The following is a 12,622-nucleotide window of genomic DNA, read 5'->3' on the forward strand; positions in this document are numbered from 1 at the left end:
ATGTTCGGAACAAAGTTCATTTTTAACATTTTTAAAAATAAATTTAACAGTATATCGAAGAAATGCGTAAACTATGTTATAAAGAGTTACAAAAGGACGTGCCCGCACATCAGCGACTTTGAACCGTTCGGTACGTATGGAGTTGCCTCCGCTGGGAAATGAGAAAGATTCGCCAAGATGGGGGCGTTCGAATGGCGCGCATGTGAAAATGGGCGCAGGGCATCTCTAAGCAGTTGCATCGCTGGGCGGTTACGCTACCATGTTGCTACACCACCGGAGCAACAGCCTAACAAGTGTTTCCCCTTACTAACTGCTTCCCCTTACTGCCTCCCCCCCTGCAGCCTCCATGTACTACTTCAGCGGGCTGCACAACTACAGGACCTTCTACCTGCTCGTAAAAGTCAACGAAATATTTAACATCAATAAGTACAAGCACATATACGTCATTTTCAGCACGGACAAATATGACTTTCAAACGGATGGTAATGGAGGGATCGTCTCGCCGATGCGGCTGCGCTGTGAGGGTTGGCCGTAAATGGGCTGTCCTTAACTGGGTTGCCACGCAAATGAACTTCCTCACCAGTGATCCGCTTCCCCACTGCGCCGCCTCACCAATGCGCCGCTCCCCCCCCCGGCAGAAATCCCGACGAACAAGAAAAACAGGATACACATCGACCAGCGAGTGGACATAAAAATCAGGCAGTGCGACGAAACGCTCAGAGTCGACCTGTTCACCACCAAATTGACGAAGAAGGTCCACATCGGCCAGATTAAGATAGACATCAATTCGAGCGTCATCACCAAGTCCTTTCCCAAGAATGAGTGGTCAGCATAGAGCATAGTGGTGGTGCTTACGCCTCTGTGAATATGTGTGTATATCTGCGTGCACCCTTATATAGGCGTGATTCACCCCTCCCCCCATTTCTGTTTCACCCCCTGTCCAGGTTCGTCTGCTTCAAGGATGGGCAAGAAATCTGCAAAGTGCAAATGTCCTTTTACAAAAGTGAGTCCCCCGTGGAAATGTGCACAAACATATGTGAGGAGGCGCATTAGTACATATTATATGCGTTATAATGGCCACGCATTTACCCCACATGCACTTACGGCTAGCCATTCGCCCCCTTTTTTTTCTCCCCATGGCAGTCCAGAAGTATGCATGCCCCAGCGAGTGCATGTTCATACAGGATGGACTCGAACTGTGGAAGAACAAATCTAAAAGTCTCAACAAAAAAAATATTAACTTGCAAAACATCCACAAACAATTCGATGACGACGATAAAAATTTGTCCCTCATAGATGTGGACACGGTACGCAGGAGGGGTAGAGAGAGGGAGAACAGAAAGGAGAAAGCGAAAGCGAAAGCGAAAGCGACGGGGGATAACCCAAAATGGAAGTTTCCCCACCGATTCGCGGGACAAAGAAAGCATCCTCACATGTGCGCCCATCACAGACGCGATGGTCCGTACAACTGGTCAACCGCCCATGTGAAAAAAAAAAAAACCTCATAAACACCATCCACGTGTTCGCTTTGCCATTTTATTCTTCCCCCTTGCAGGACATAAACGACATAAGTCTGATGCAAAAACTGAGGCTGATAAGCTTCGTGCTGGAGCAAGAAATCTGCGTGTTCGATTTTTACGCATATGTGCCCAAGTACATGTCGGCGAAGGAGATAATGGGTGGGTCGCGCTGTGCCTGCGTTTGGGCGGCTATCGATAGGGCAGCTGTCCATTGTGCTCATCTCGCCACGCCCAATTTGACTCATCTGCCTACACTGCGATGCCCTTTTCCCCTCACCCCACCCTGCAGGGGAGTGGTTCCTGTGCTTCCTCTGCTTCAAGGACGGCAAAGAAGAAGATGTGATTAACATCGAGACGATCATCGAGCGCAACATCCATCGAGACATAAATATCCCCATGCTGAACATCCTGCGCATCGTGGTGGACAGCAAAAACAACACCAACGCCAGTATCATGTACACGTATGCGAATGAGAAGTACCAATTGAGCATTCACTCGGAGCACAACCTCTCCTACATCATCGACGCTATAACGATTTTTACCAACGAGGTGGGTTGGGGGAGCGCCAAAACGGGGCACCCATTAGAGCACCGATTAGAGCACCGATTAACGCACCCATTAACGCACCCATTAACTCACACACACACACACGCAAATCTTTGTACCCCTTCAGCTAAAGGTCCTCAAAGAATCCTGCGGAGAGAAACTGGAGCTGCGAAAAAATATGATCATGCAAGAAGCCAACATGAAAAAGCTGATGGGTAAGCCGAACGGAAATGTGTAGCCACTCCGTAGTAACGGTGCAGCGTTGTTGCGTTAATGTGAGCACACCACTGCCCGTTTATTCCGCCCCCCCCCCCCCCCCCCTATGTGTAGGAAAAAGACGACTGGCATCCCCACGGTTCAGACGCAATATCCCCAAAAGTGCCCACAAAATGATGAACGAAATGTATGTGCAGAAAGACAGCCTCGAAACGACAGCAGGGGAAAGGGATGAATTTCTGAATGACGTGTTGGAGGAAGGAGGGTACCAGAAGAAGGAAGATCTGATCAGCGGTGCGTCAGTAGGGCCGAGCGAGCATGAGGAAGGGGCATACCCCGAGAAAGCAACCGAAGAGGCGAACGAGGCATATCAAGCGAACGAGACAGAGGGGAAGAATGTCCCTCCCCCAAATAATACACTACCGAAAGGGTATTTACAAATGATTGAACACGGAAGGGGAGAGCCCCCCCCAATGGAACTGCCGTAGCGGCGGGACAAGACACTTAAATCCAAAGAACCACATGCCTTAAAAATGAGCATACTGGGCAGCAGATCTCCACTCGGTTAGGAAATGCAAAAAAAAATTGACTAGCCATAAATTCAATTGCTGCCCGTGTGATGTGAACTCGGAGCAGTTTTCACCTGAACGGTCTCAGTGCAATCCGCTCTCCGTGTCGCTCCTATGCGGGCGTGGCCAGACAGCAAGCCGATTAGGTAGGGGCTCCAGAGAAGGCTCCGCTCGGCCTGCCCTTGTGATATCACTGTTGATTTTCTTTCCATTTGTCTTTTCACTTGTCTTAGTTTTTTTTTTCAGTTTATAACGCATCACTCTTGGCAGCTTTTGCCGCTTTTACCGCCACCGCAACTTACGTCACGAGTTTGTTCTACGCGTGACGACATAAGCGCATGCACAGATGGTGAAACTCGCGTGCTCATTTCATGCAGTGTGTGTGGGTGCCCGACGCGGGATGGGTGCGCGTGGACAATCTTTGCCCGCAGGGGTGGTGAAAAAAGAGAAGTGCCTCATCTCAAAGTAGCTCATCTGAAAATGCACGTATGCGATAAAACGTGGACACATCGCAACTGTGTATTTTCCCCTTACGAGCAACTCTGCAGAGGAGAATGCAAAAAATGGGCACCAATGGTCGCTCCATTAAAATGCTCAAAACGGGTTAGAGCACATGAGAGCAGTATGCGTGGTTACGAAAAGGGAAGAAAAGATAATCTCCTGTGATGCCTGCACTTTTGCATGCGAAATGGGTTTCTCCCACATGGTATATAATAATCCATGTTTTGAAGGGCATTTTTTTTCGCGTTGCAAATATCCGTGCAAGGCGTTGATCGTCCCGGTGTGGTATCTTTCTTTCCTTCTTTGAGCTCGTGAAAAATGCGAAGGGGCTGTTTCGCTCGGCAGAGCGCACTCGTCTTCGTCTCCCTGCTTTGTTCGCAAGGTCCGCTTAATGCGTCTAAGCCGCTTAATCCGCTTAATCCGCCTAATGCGCCTAATGCGCCTAATCCACATAATCCGCTTGGCTCACCCCCTCTGGAGCTTCCTCCTCATTCTTTTTCTCATTTTCTTTTTCCTCTTCCCGTCTGAATTTTTCCTCCCCTGCGCTTCCTCATTTTCTGGGTTTTTCGCCTCGCTCCCCTCGTCCTCTCCCCCTTTTTCTTCTCCCACTTTATCTGTTTTGGTTCCTTCCCCTATTTCGCCATTCACTCCATCAGTTTGCACCTTAGCTGGTTCCCCCCCTTTCTTTGAATCCTCCAGCTGGTTAGTTCGTCCCTCAGGTGGAGCGGCCTTATCTGCACCACGTCGTTCTGCAGTTTCTTCTTCCCTGATTCCTTCCAGATGTTCCTTTTTCTCCCCAGTGGGTTTTCCCCCGTGCTTGTCACCCTCTGCAGCATTGGAATCGCTGCCTTGTTTCTCATCTTTGGCACTATTCACCCGTTTCGTTTGCCCCTCTCGCTTCGCTACGTTCGCTTCATTCGCTTCGTTCGCCTCTTTCACCTCTTTCGCCTCTCTCCTTGGTCGTCCTTTTTCCTGTGGGGGCTGTTCACCACGGGGTGCATCCTTCGCATGGCGCCTGCGCTTCCTCATCAGCACGTGTTCGTCTTCTCCAGATAATGAGTCTCTTTCGTCCTCCCCCGATCCGCTTATCTCCTTATCGACTGAATTGTTCGTTTTATTTTTCTGCACTTTGCTGAACGATTGGTATATGAAGTCGCGCAGGTATTTCACGTCCTGCCCATCCGTCCAATCCGTACAGTCCTTCAAATCTTTTTTGTCCCTTCCATCCTTCTCTTCTGGCTTGTCCTTCCCATCCGTCCAATCTTTCTTGTCCCTTCCATCCTTCTCTTCCTTCTTGTCCTTCCCGTCCTCCCATTCCCCCACGTCGTCCTCATCCTTCCCTCCACCGACCAGCTCGTCTTTTCCCCCTTCACGTGCATCCCTCTCCCCCTCTAGAGGGACCACCCCCCCTTCAACCGCCGCGCCCTTCTTCGCGTCCTCCCTAAGCACAGGGGGGAAGAACTCCTTAAACAGCCTGAGCGATTTATTTACCTTCTCATGTTTGTTCGCCTTCTCTTCATAAACGAGTGAGATCACCTTAGGGTAGGGGAACTCCCGATCCCCTCCGTACGTCTTTTTCTTTGCCTTTATCTTTGGCATCACCAGCTTGACATTTTTGGACTTGTTAATCACAGCAATGGTTTGGGACTCTCCCGCATGCATAATGCTGTCCTGCAAATCGACGCTTCTGTCCAAGGGCTTGTATTTGGAGGGGGTGTTTTCATTCACGAGGCCGTCGTCCAAGTCGAAGAGGAAGTCCCCATCACCATCACCATCGCCCTCGAGGTCGCCATACGGATCGGCATACGTGTCGGCATATGTGTCAGAATACGCATCAGAATACGCATCGGAATACGCATCGGCATACTCATCGGCATACTCATCAGCGTAGTGGTCTCCATACTGATCTACATACGCGTCGCTGTGCGGGTCGACATCCCCCTGCGTGCCCGCTTCGCCAGCTTCGCCGACTTCGCCGGCTTCTCCGCCTTCCTCCAGGGGCAGCTCCTCAACATACTCGCCTTTAAATTTGTCGCCGAATCGCTGGACGACGTCATAACTCACGGTGGACACCCCCCTGTTCTTTTTGAAGAAAATGCTGTTGATTCCTTCCTTTTGTTTGAAGTTAAAGTTGGAGATGAAGTTCCTCCTCGCCCTGTCCGCCGCGTGCTCGGCGGGAGTCGCCTCTTTCTTTCCCCCGCCGCTTCCGCTGCTACCACCGCTTCCGCCGCTACCACCGCTTCCGCCGCTACCACTACCATTGCCGTGGCTTTTTCTCCCGTGTGAGCCGCTTTCCCCTGGGAGGCGCATACCTTCCGCAGCAGCGCCCCTCTTCTTGTCCAGCCCCTCAACAAAATTCACCTTCTCACCTGACTGCCTTAGGAGACCACCCTTGCTACTCAAATGCGCGTGGTGACTCGGTTGCACTTTTACGATTATCTTTCCCGAATACACAATGCTGTTCTCCTTAAAATAGTTGCAGTAGCATGCAAAGGTTTTCCTCTCACTGTACTTGTCTAGTTTTATATACCTCGTGTGGTTTGCTTGGATCTGTCCAGCCAGCATATTCGAGCTGGGGAAGGGGAAACTGTCTGGCAGAACATCCGCCACGTTCTCATTTTCATTCACATACTCAAAGCAGTATGGAGGGTCAGTTCTAAAGAACTCTCCTTTGGGGAAACCTTGGCTGATGAGGTTATTTTCTTTCTTCTCGCTAGTCAAGTGGTGATCGTCCAGAATGTGCCTCTCCCTTTTGTCCGTTCTGTAAGGAGGTCCACACTGAAACCCCACAATTTCGTTATACGCGTGTATTACACACTCGTTGTTGGCCCTATTTTTTTCATTCAGAATTATCTTCGTCGTGAGGAAGGACTCCCTCTCTGCATACTCCCTATAGAGTGCGTTTCCATCGTTCACTTGAAAGGAGCATCCTTTCGTCTTGTTCAAATTTTTCTTCAAATAAATTTTCACCGGGTATGACTCATTTCGATTAAGTGGACTCTCTGCATGCGGCACTGCATGAAATGCGTCGCTTCTAAAACTGCAGTGCAGAAATGTGTCTTCTGGGACGAAGGAAGGTAGAAGTAATCTCTCATACCCATCGTCGTTTTTAAAACCGGTTAGAGACCCGGGGAGCAGCTCCTCTATTTGCTTTATTTTTCTGTAGGCGTATTCGCTTCCCCCTGGGGAGCTATACTTGCTGCTAAACCAGGTGGCGTAACAGTCCATGTAATTGCGGCTACCCTTAGGGGGTCGCGCCCCTTCTTGCTGCTTCATTTTGACTATGCTAAATGGGCTCGGGTTTATGAAGTAGTAGTTTCCCTTCCGGTATATGTACGCGCTTTCGCTGAACAGGTGTTTGTAGTTGGCCCGGTTGGGGGGAGCGGCCTCACTGGAGTAACCCGCATAATTTCCGTAGCTGGCCCAACTGGACGACTTCAGGGCATCCCCCCAGTCATTGGAATTGCCCTTGATAAGCCGCTTCAGCTTCTTCGCCCTCCTGTCGGGAGCCGAACCGATGTTACCATCAGCAATCTTATTCACCGATTGAGTCGTTTCATTTATGTCATAGGAGTAGTACCTACTCTTGTACGCTTCGTTCTTCTTGAATTCTTCTTCCTCTTCTTCTTCCTCCTCCTCATCTTCCTCTTCATCCTCCTCTTCTTCCTCCTCCTCTTCCTCCTCTTCATCTATTTCGTACTTTCTAAATGGGGGTGACCTGTCCACCTTTTCACCTTTACTTCGGTCCTCGCCTCCCCGTTCTGCCTCCGACTCTGCCTTCACTCCTTTGGTGCTCTCTCCCCTAGTCACTATTTCCGCGTGGTCCGTCAGGTAGGTCCACGACCTTTCCTTCCCCTTCTCCTTATGTACCACTTGGCCCTTTTGCAGCCCATCTGTAGGGGACGAACTAGCACTTGATAAAAGTGCACCGCCATTACCATTTGTACCACTTCTGCGATTTATTGCACCCCTTTGGTCACCTCTACCTGGTCCGCTGACGATCTCATTCGATTGGTCCTCTTCTGGTGAAAGATGAAGCTGTCTAGTCGTCGGTCCCTGATCATCACATTTGCCATGTGTTGTATTTCCGCTTCCTCCGACACTTCCAACACTTCCTTCTCCATCTGATTCATAATTTGTACCATCTGATGGTGAACCTTCTCCCAGTATCCTAACCCTTCTACTGTTAGAGCCGGATTCGCCATTTTTTTCTTTCTTTTGATCATCCCCACTTCCGCTTCCACTTCCTCCATCTGAGTCATTATCACTATCGGGTGAACCTTCTCCCAGTATCCTAACCCTTCTACTGTTAGAGCCGGATTCGCCATTTTTTTCTTTCTTTTGATCATCCCCACTTCCGCTTCCACTTCCTCCATCTGAGTCATTATCACTATCGGGTGAACCTTCTCCCAGTATCCTAACCCTTCTACTGTTAGAGCCGGATTCGCCATTTTTTTCTTTCTTTTGATCATCCCCACTTCCGCTTCCACTTCCTCCATCTGAGTCATTATCACCATCGGGTGAACCTTCTCCCAGTATCCTAACCCTTCTACTGTTAGAGCCGGATTCGCCATTTTTTTCTTTCTTTTGATCATCCCCACTTCCGCTTCCACTTCCTCCATCTGAGTCATTATCACCATCGGGTGAACCTTCTCCCAGTATCCTAACCCTTCTACTGTTAGAGCCGGATTCGCCATTTTTTTCTTTCTTTTGATCATCCCCACTTCCGCTTCCACTTCCTCCATCTGAGTCATTATCACCATCGGGTGAACCTTCTCCCAGTATCCTAACCCTTCTACTGTTAGAGCCGGATTCGCCATTTTTTTCTTTCTTTTGATCATCTCCGCTTCCACTTCCGCCACTTCCTCCATCTGAGTCATAGTCTGTATCATCTGGTGGTGTGTCTTTCTCTGCCAGAGTCCTAACCCTTCTACTGTTAGAGCCGGATTCGCCATTTTTTTCTTTCTTTTGATCATCTCCGCTTCCACTTCCGCCACTTCCTCCATCTGAGTCATAGTCTGTATCATCTGGTGGTGTGTCTTTCTCTGCCAGAGTCCTAACCCTTCTACTGTTAGAGCCGGATTCGCCATTTTTTTCTTTCTTTTGATCATCTCCGCTTCCACTTCCGCCACTTCCTCCATCTGAGTCATAGTCTGTATCATCTGGTGGTGTGTCTTTCTCTGCCAGAGTCCTAATCCTTCTTCTTTTAAAGCCATGTCTATCATTTTTTTCTTTCTTGTTATCATCTCCATTTCCACTTCCGCTTCCTGCAATTCCTCCACTTCCCCCGTCACCTGTGTCAACATCATCACCATCGGATGAACCTTCTGCCAGAATCCTAAGATTTCTACTGTTCGTGGCATGTCCATCGGTGTGTCCGCTAGACTGATCTCCCTGACTTCCACTTGCACCTCCATTTGCACCACCATTTGCGCCTCCATTCCCATTTCCAAATCCTGTTCCAATTGGCCTCCCATTAAAAGTGAAATCATCATAGAGTACTGGGTCTTCATCTTTCAAGATTCTAGATTGTCTAACGTTCACTTTAATTCCATCAGTGGGTCTGCTAGACTTATCTCCCCGATTTCCACTTCGTCCACATGCACCTCCACTTTCGCCTCCACTTGCACTTCCAAATCCTGTTCCAATTGGTACACCATTCAAATGTAGATCATCATAGGGTAGTACTTCATCATCTTTCAAGATCCTAAATAGTCTACCATCCGCGCCACTTCCATCGGTGCGTTTGCTAGACTTATCTCCCAGATTTTCACTTAAACCTCCACTTGAACTTCCTAAGTGTGTTACAATTGGCACCCCATTCAAAAGGATATCATCATAGGGTAGTCTGTCATCACCATGCAGGATCCTAAATTGTCTGCCTTTAGAGCCACTTCCACTACCAGCACTGACTCCACTTCCGCTTCCACTTGCACCACCAACACTGCCTCCAGTTTCCCCTCCATCTGCGTTGCAATTTGTATCACCCAGTGGCGAAACTGCCTCAGATAAAAGTCTAATCCTTCTACACTCTGAGCAATTGCTATCATCATTTCCTCCTTTATCGCCTCCATTATTGGCTCCACTATTTCCTTTTCCACATCCTGTTCCTCCATTTCCCCCTGTTCCGCCTGTCACGATTTGGAGGTTACCATTTGATGGTGAACCCTCTTCTGATAAACTTCTATGCCTTCTACTGTTCTTGCTACTTTCATCGTTGTTTGTTTGTTTCTTATCTCCTTTATTTTCTGATCCGTCCGACTGGTTTTCGGTGTCATCTGGTTGGGAATCCTCTTCTGCTAAACTTCTAGACCTTCTACTATTTGAACCACTTTCATCGTTTTTTCCGCTTTTGCTTCCGCTTCCCCCACTTCCACTTCCTTCATCTCCATTTCCGTCAGGTCCATCTACCTCTAAATTTTCACCATCTTCGTTTGAATCTTCTGCTAGAATCCTAAGATTTCTACTGTTTGTGCCACTTCCACTTCCACTTCCTCCGCTTCCACTTCTGTCAGGTCCATCTACCTCTAAATCCTCACCACCTTCGGTTGAATCTTCTGCTAAAATCCTAAGATTTCTACTGTTCGTGCCACTCCCATCGTTGTTTTCGCTTTTGCTTCCGCTTCCTCCGCTTCCACTTTCCCCACCTCCATTTCTGTCAGGTCCATCTATCTCTAAAACTTCATCCCCATCGGATGGATCTTCTGCTAGAATCCTAAGCAGCCTACAATCTGAGCTATTGGTACCATCGTTTCCTCCTTTGTTGTCTCCATTATTTCCTGATGCTGGTATTCCTCCTCCACTTCCGCCTCCACGTGTTTGGGAAACGACTTCTTCATAGGGTGGTGGTGGACCGTCTTCTTCAGATAAATTCCTAACCCGTTTACCCATAGAAACATTGTCATCCCTTGTTCCAACACACTTATCCACTTTAGTTCCTGACCCTCTTCCTCTTCCTCCTCCTCCGGCACTTCCTCCTGCTCTCCCTTCTCCTGTCCTTCCTCCTCTCCCTGCTGGTCCATCTGACTCGTCGCGGTTTTCATCGTTCGAAGTACGTTCTTCTGCCAGAATCCTAAAATTTCTACTGTTCGTGCCACTACCATCGTTTCCGCTTCCACTTCCTGCACTTCCACTTCCTCCACTTTCACTTCCTCCGCTTTCATTTCCGTCAGATCCATCTTCCTCTAAATCCATATCATCTCCTGTTGAACCTTCTGCAAGAATCCTAAGATTTCTACCATTCGAGTCATTTCCATCATTTTCGCCTCCGCTTCCACTTCCACTTCCTCCACCTCCGTCAGGCCCATCTATATTTAAATTTCCAATATCTTCGGATAAACCTTCTGCTATAATCCTAAATTGTCTACCAGTTGAGCCACTTCCACCTCCATCATATCCATTTAGGTCGGAATAAGCATCATCTGGTGTTAAGTCCTCTTCTGGCAGAATTCCAAGTAGTCTACTGTTCCCATTGCATCTGCCACTGCCTCGCTGATTCTTCCTTCCCTCTGCACTGTTTCTCATTGCATAGGAACAAGCTGCTGGATTCTCTTCTGACAGGATTCTAAACTTTCTATACTGCTCACCACTTGCACCATCGTTCCCTAAACCTAAAATTCCCGCGTTTACTCTTATTCCATCTGTGTTATTGGTCGAGCGATTTTGTTCCTCATCATTCTCTTGCAAGATCCTGCAGAATTTTCTTTTTGAGCCTCTACCTGAATCTTCATCATCATCATCATTTTGTTTCTTCTCTTTATCTCTTTTTTCGTCTTCATCGTCATCCTTCTCGTTGCCCTTCGATTTGGAATCCCCTTCTGCTAATATTCTGCAACTGGGACATTTTTTTTTTTTTTTTTCTTCTTCTTTTTTTCTTTCATTTTCTTTCTCTTTTTTTTCTTTTTCTTCTTGCTCTTGTGCATAACTTTCCATAAGTTGGTATATATATTCTAGTGACAATATCCTGCACGTTCTTTTCTTTTTCTTTTCTTTCTCCAAGGGGTACGTCATTGCATAGCCATTGTGCAAAGGTGGGGTTTTCTTGGGGTCCTTATCATCCTTGTGTTTATCACCCGTGTGCCTATCGACCTTGTCCTTACCATCCCTGTGCGCATCACCCCTTCGCTTATCCCCTCCGCCGTCGCCATTTCCCTCTACGATCAGCGGCCTTTTGTCCGATAACCTCCTGCCTGACATTTTCGGTGGCATACCCCTGATGATGCCTCTTCCCAAGGGGTCAAATTTGCACCTCATTTTATCCCAAATTGATTTGTAATCCTTTTGGTATGTCCCTCCTTCTAGCCATTCTTCCAGAGTGACTCCACCGTTGGTGATGCCCTCACTACCGATCATTTGGCCAAGCTCAGAATGGGTGTAGTGAAAAGGGAACAACTCTCCATCTGTGGTTAGGTATCCATTTCGAGAAAGCACATAGGAGGGGTAAAAAAAATGGCTGTATATTTTATCCTCATCCATAAATGTATATGCACCACTATCGGTTGGCTTTCCCTGGGGGAAGAAATCCGATCTGTGTGTGCCTCCTGTCGCGAGAAAAACTTCCAACATGCTGGTCAACTTACATTTCACTTGTGCACATTCGTCAAGCAGTTTATAAAAAAGAGAAATAATCCTCTTCGCAAAATTCCCACCCGACACAAGTGCATTTTTTTCTTTTTCTTTTTTGAAAAAATTGTGCTTATCACTGCATGCGCAGTTGTTGTTCTTCGCCCCGACTGGCCCTGAGGCGAAGGGTTTAGCGCAACTTTCCCCCCCAGAAAAGGTCACCCCGTCGCAGTACAGAGTAACGTTACTATGATCAGGGGTGCCTATTTTGCTATCCTTTTTTTTGTGCCGTTCGGTGTGCCCATGTGCACTTGGCGCGACTTCCTTCGGGCAATTCTGGGGTGCACCACAGCTACTGCTACTGCTGCTACTGCTGCCACTACTTCTACCGCTACTACCGCTACTACTACTGCGCAGTGGAAGCCCTGCTGGGCAGCTGGTCAACATTTTTGGCTCATGGGGGGGCCCCCCCAAGTAGAGCCTTAAGGCGGTAGATTGCGGCTCCGCAAAAGAACTGGTGCGTTCATTTCTGTGGCCCTTTTTTATGGAAAAATATTCCAAGTACTCAACCGCGATGAGAAAAAAAGAAATTAGCGTCACCCTTTTCAGGCATGCAGTGTCCCACATGGTTTCGTGCAAGTTTTGCAGAGTGCAAGTGGGAGGAGAGGGGCGCTTTGCGAGAGAGGGGTTAAGATTTAGGGGGTAGGT

The 12,622-nt window shown here is 48.2% G+C and overlaps 2 protein-coding genes across 2 annotated transcripts, besides 2 other annotated features; one reads left to right on the plus strand and one right to left on the minus strand.

Moving 5' to 3' along the window:
• Window positions 1-2,770, plus strand: PVX_000980 (Plasmodium yoelii blood stage membrane protein ag-1, putative; the record flags this gene model as incomplete). The annotated part of the gene is made up of 9 exons (XM_024731159.1): window positions 1-130; window positions 342-482; window positions 639-825; window positions 945-1,003; window positions 1,144-1,307; window positions 1,556-1,679; window positions 1,810-2,069; window positions 2,194-2,281; window positions 2,397-2,770. The coding sequence occupies 9 exons, from the start codon at window positions 1-3 to the stop codon at window positions 2,768-2,770; spliced, it is 1,527 nt and encodes a 508-aa protein (XP_024586991.1).
• Window positions 2,771-3,817: 1,047 nt separating this feature from the next.
• PVX_000975 (hypothetical protein, conserved) lies at window positions 3,818-11,704 on the minus strand (the record flags this gene model as incomplete). The annotated part of the gene is made up of 1 exon (XM_024731160.1): window positions 3,818-11,704. One exon carries the CDS (start codon window positions 11,702-11,704, stop codon window positions 3,818-3,820), a length of 7,887 nt encoding a protein of 2,628 aa, XP_024586990.1.
• Window positions 4,217-4,278: a microsatellite.
• Window positions 11,705-12,236: 532 nt separating the features above from the next.
• Window positions 12,237-12,295: a microsatellite.
• Window positions 12,296-12,622: the final 327 nt, after the last annotated feature.

Source organism: Plasmodium vivax, chromosome 3, assembly GCF_000002415.2.
Source record: "Plasmodium vivax chromosome 3, whole genome shotgun sequence".
Lineage (NCBI taxonomy): Eukaryota > Apicomplexa > Aconoidasida > Haemosporida > Plasmodiidae > Plasmodium > Plasmodium vivax.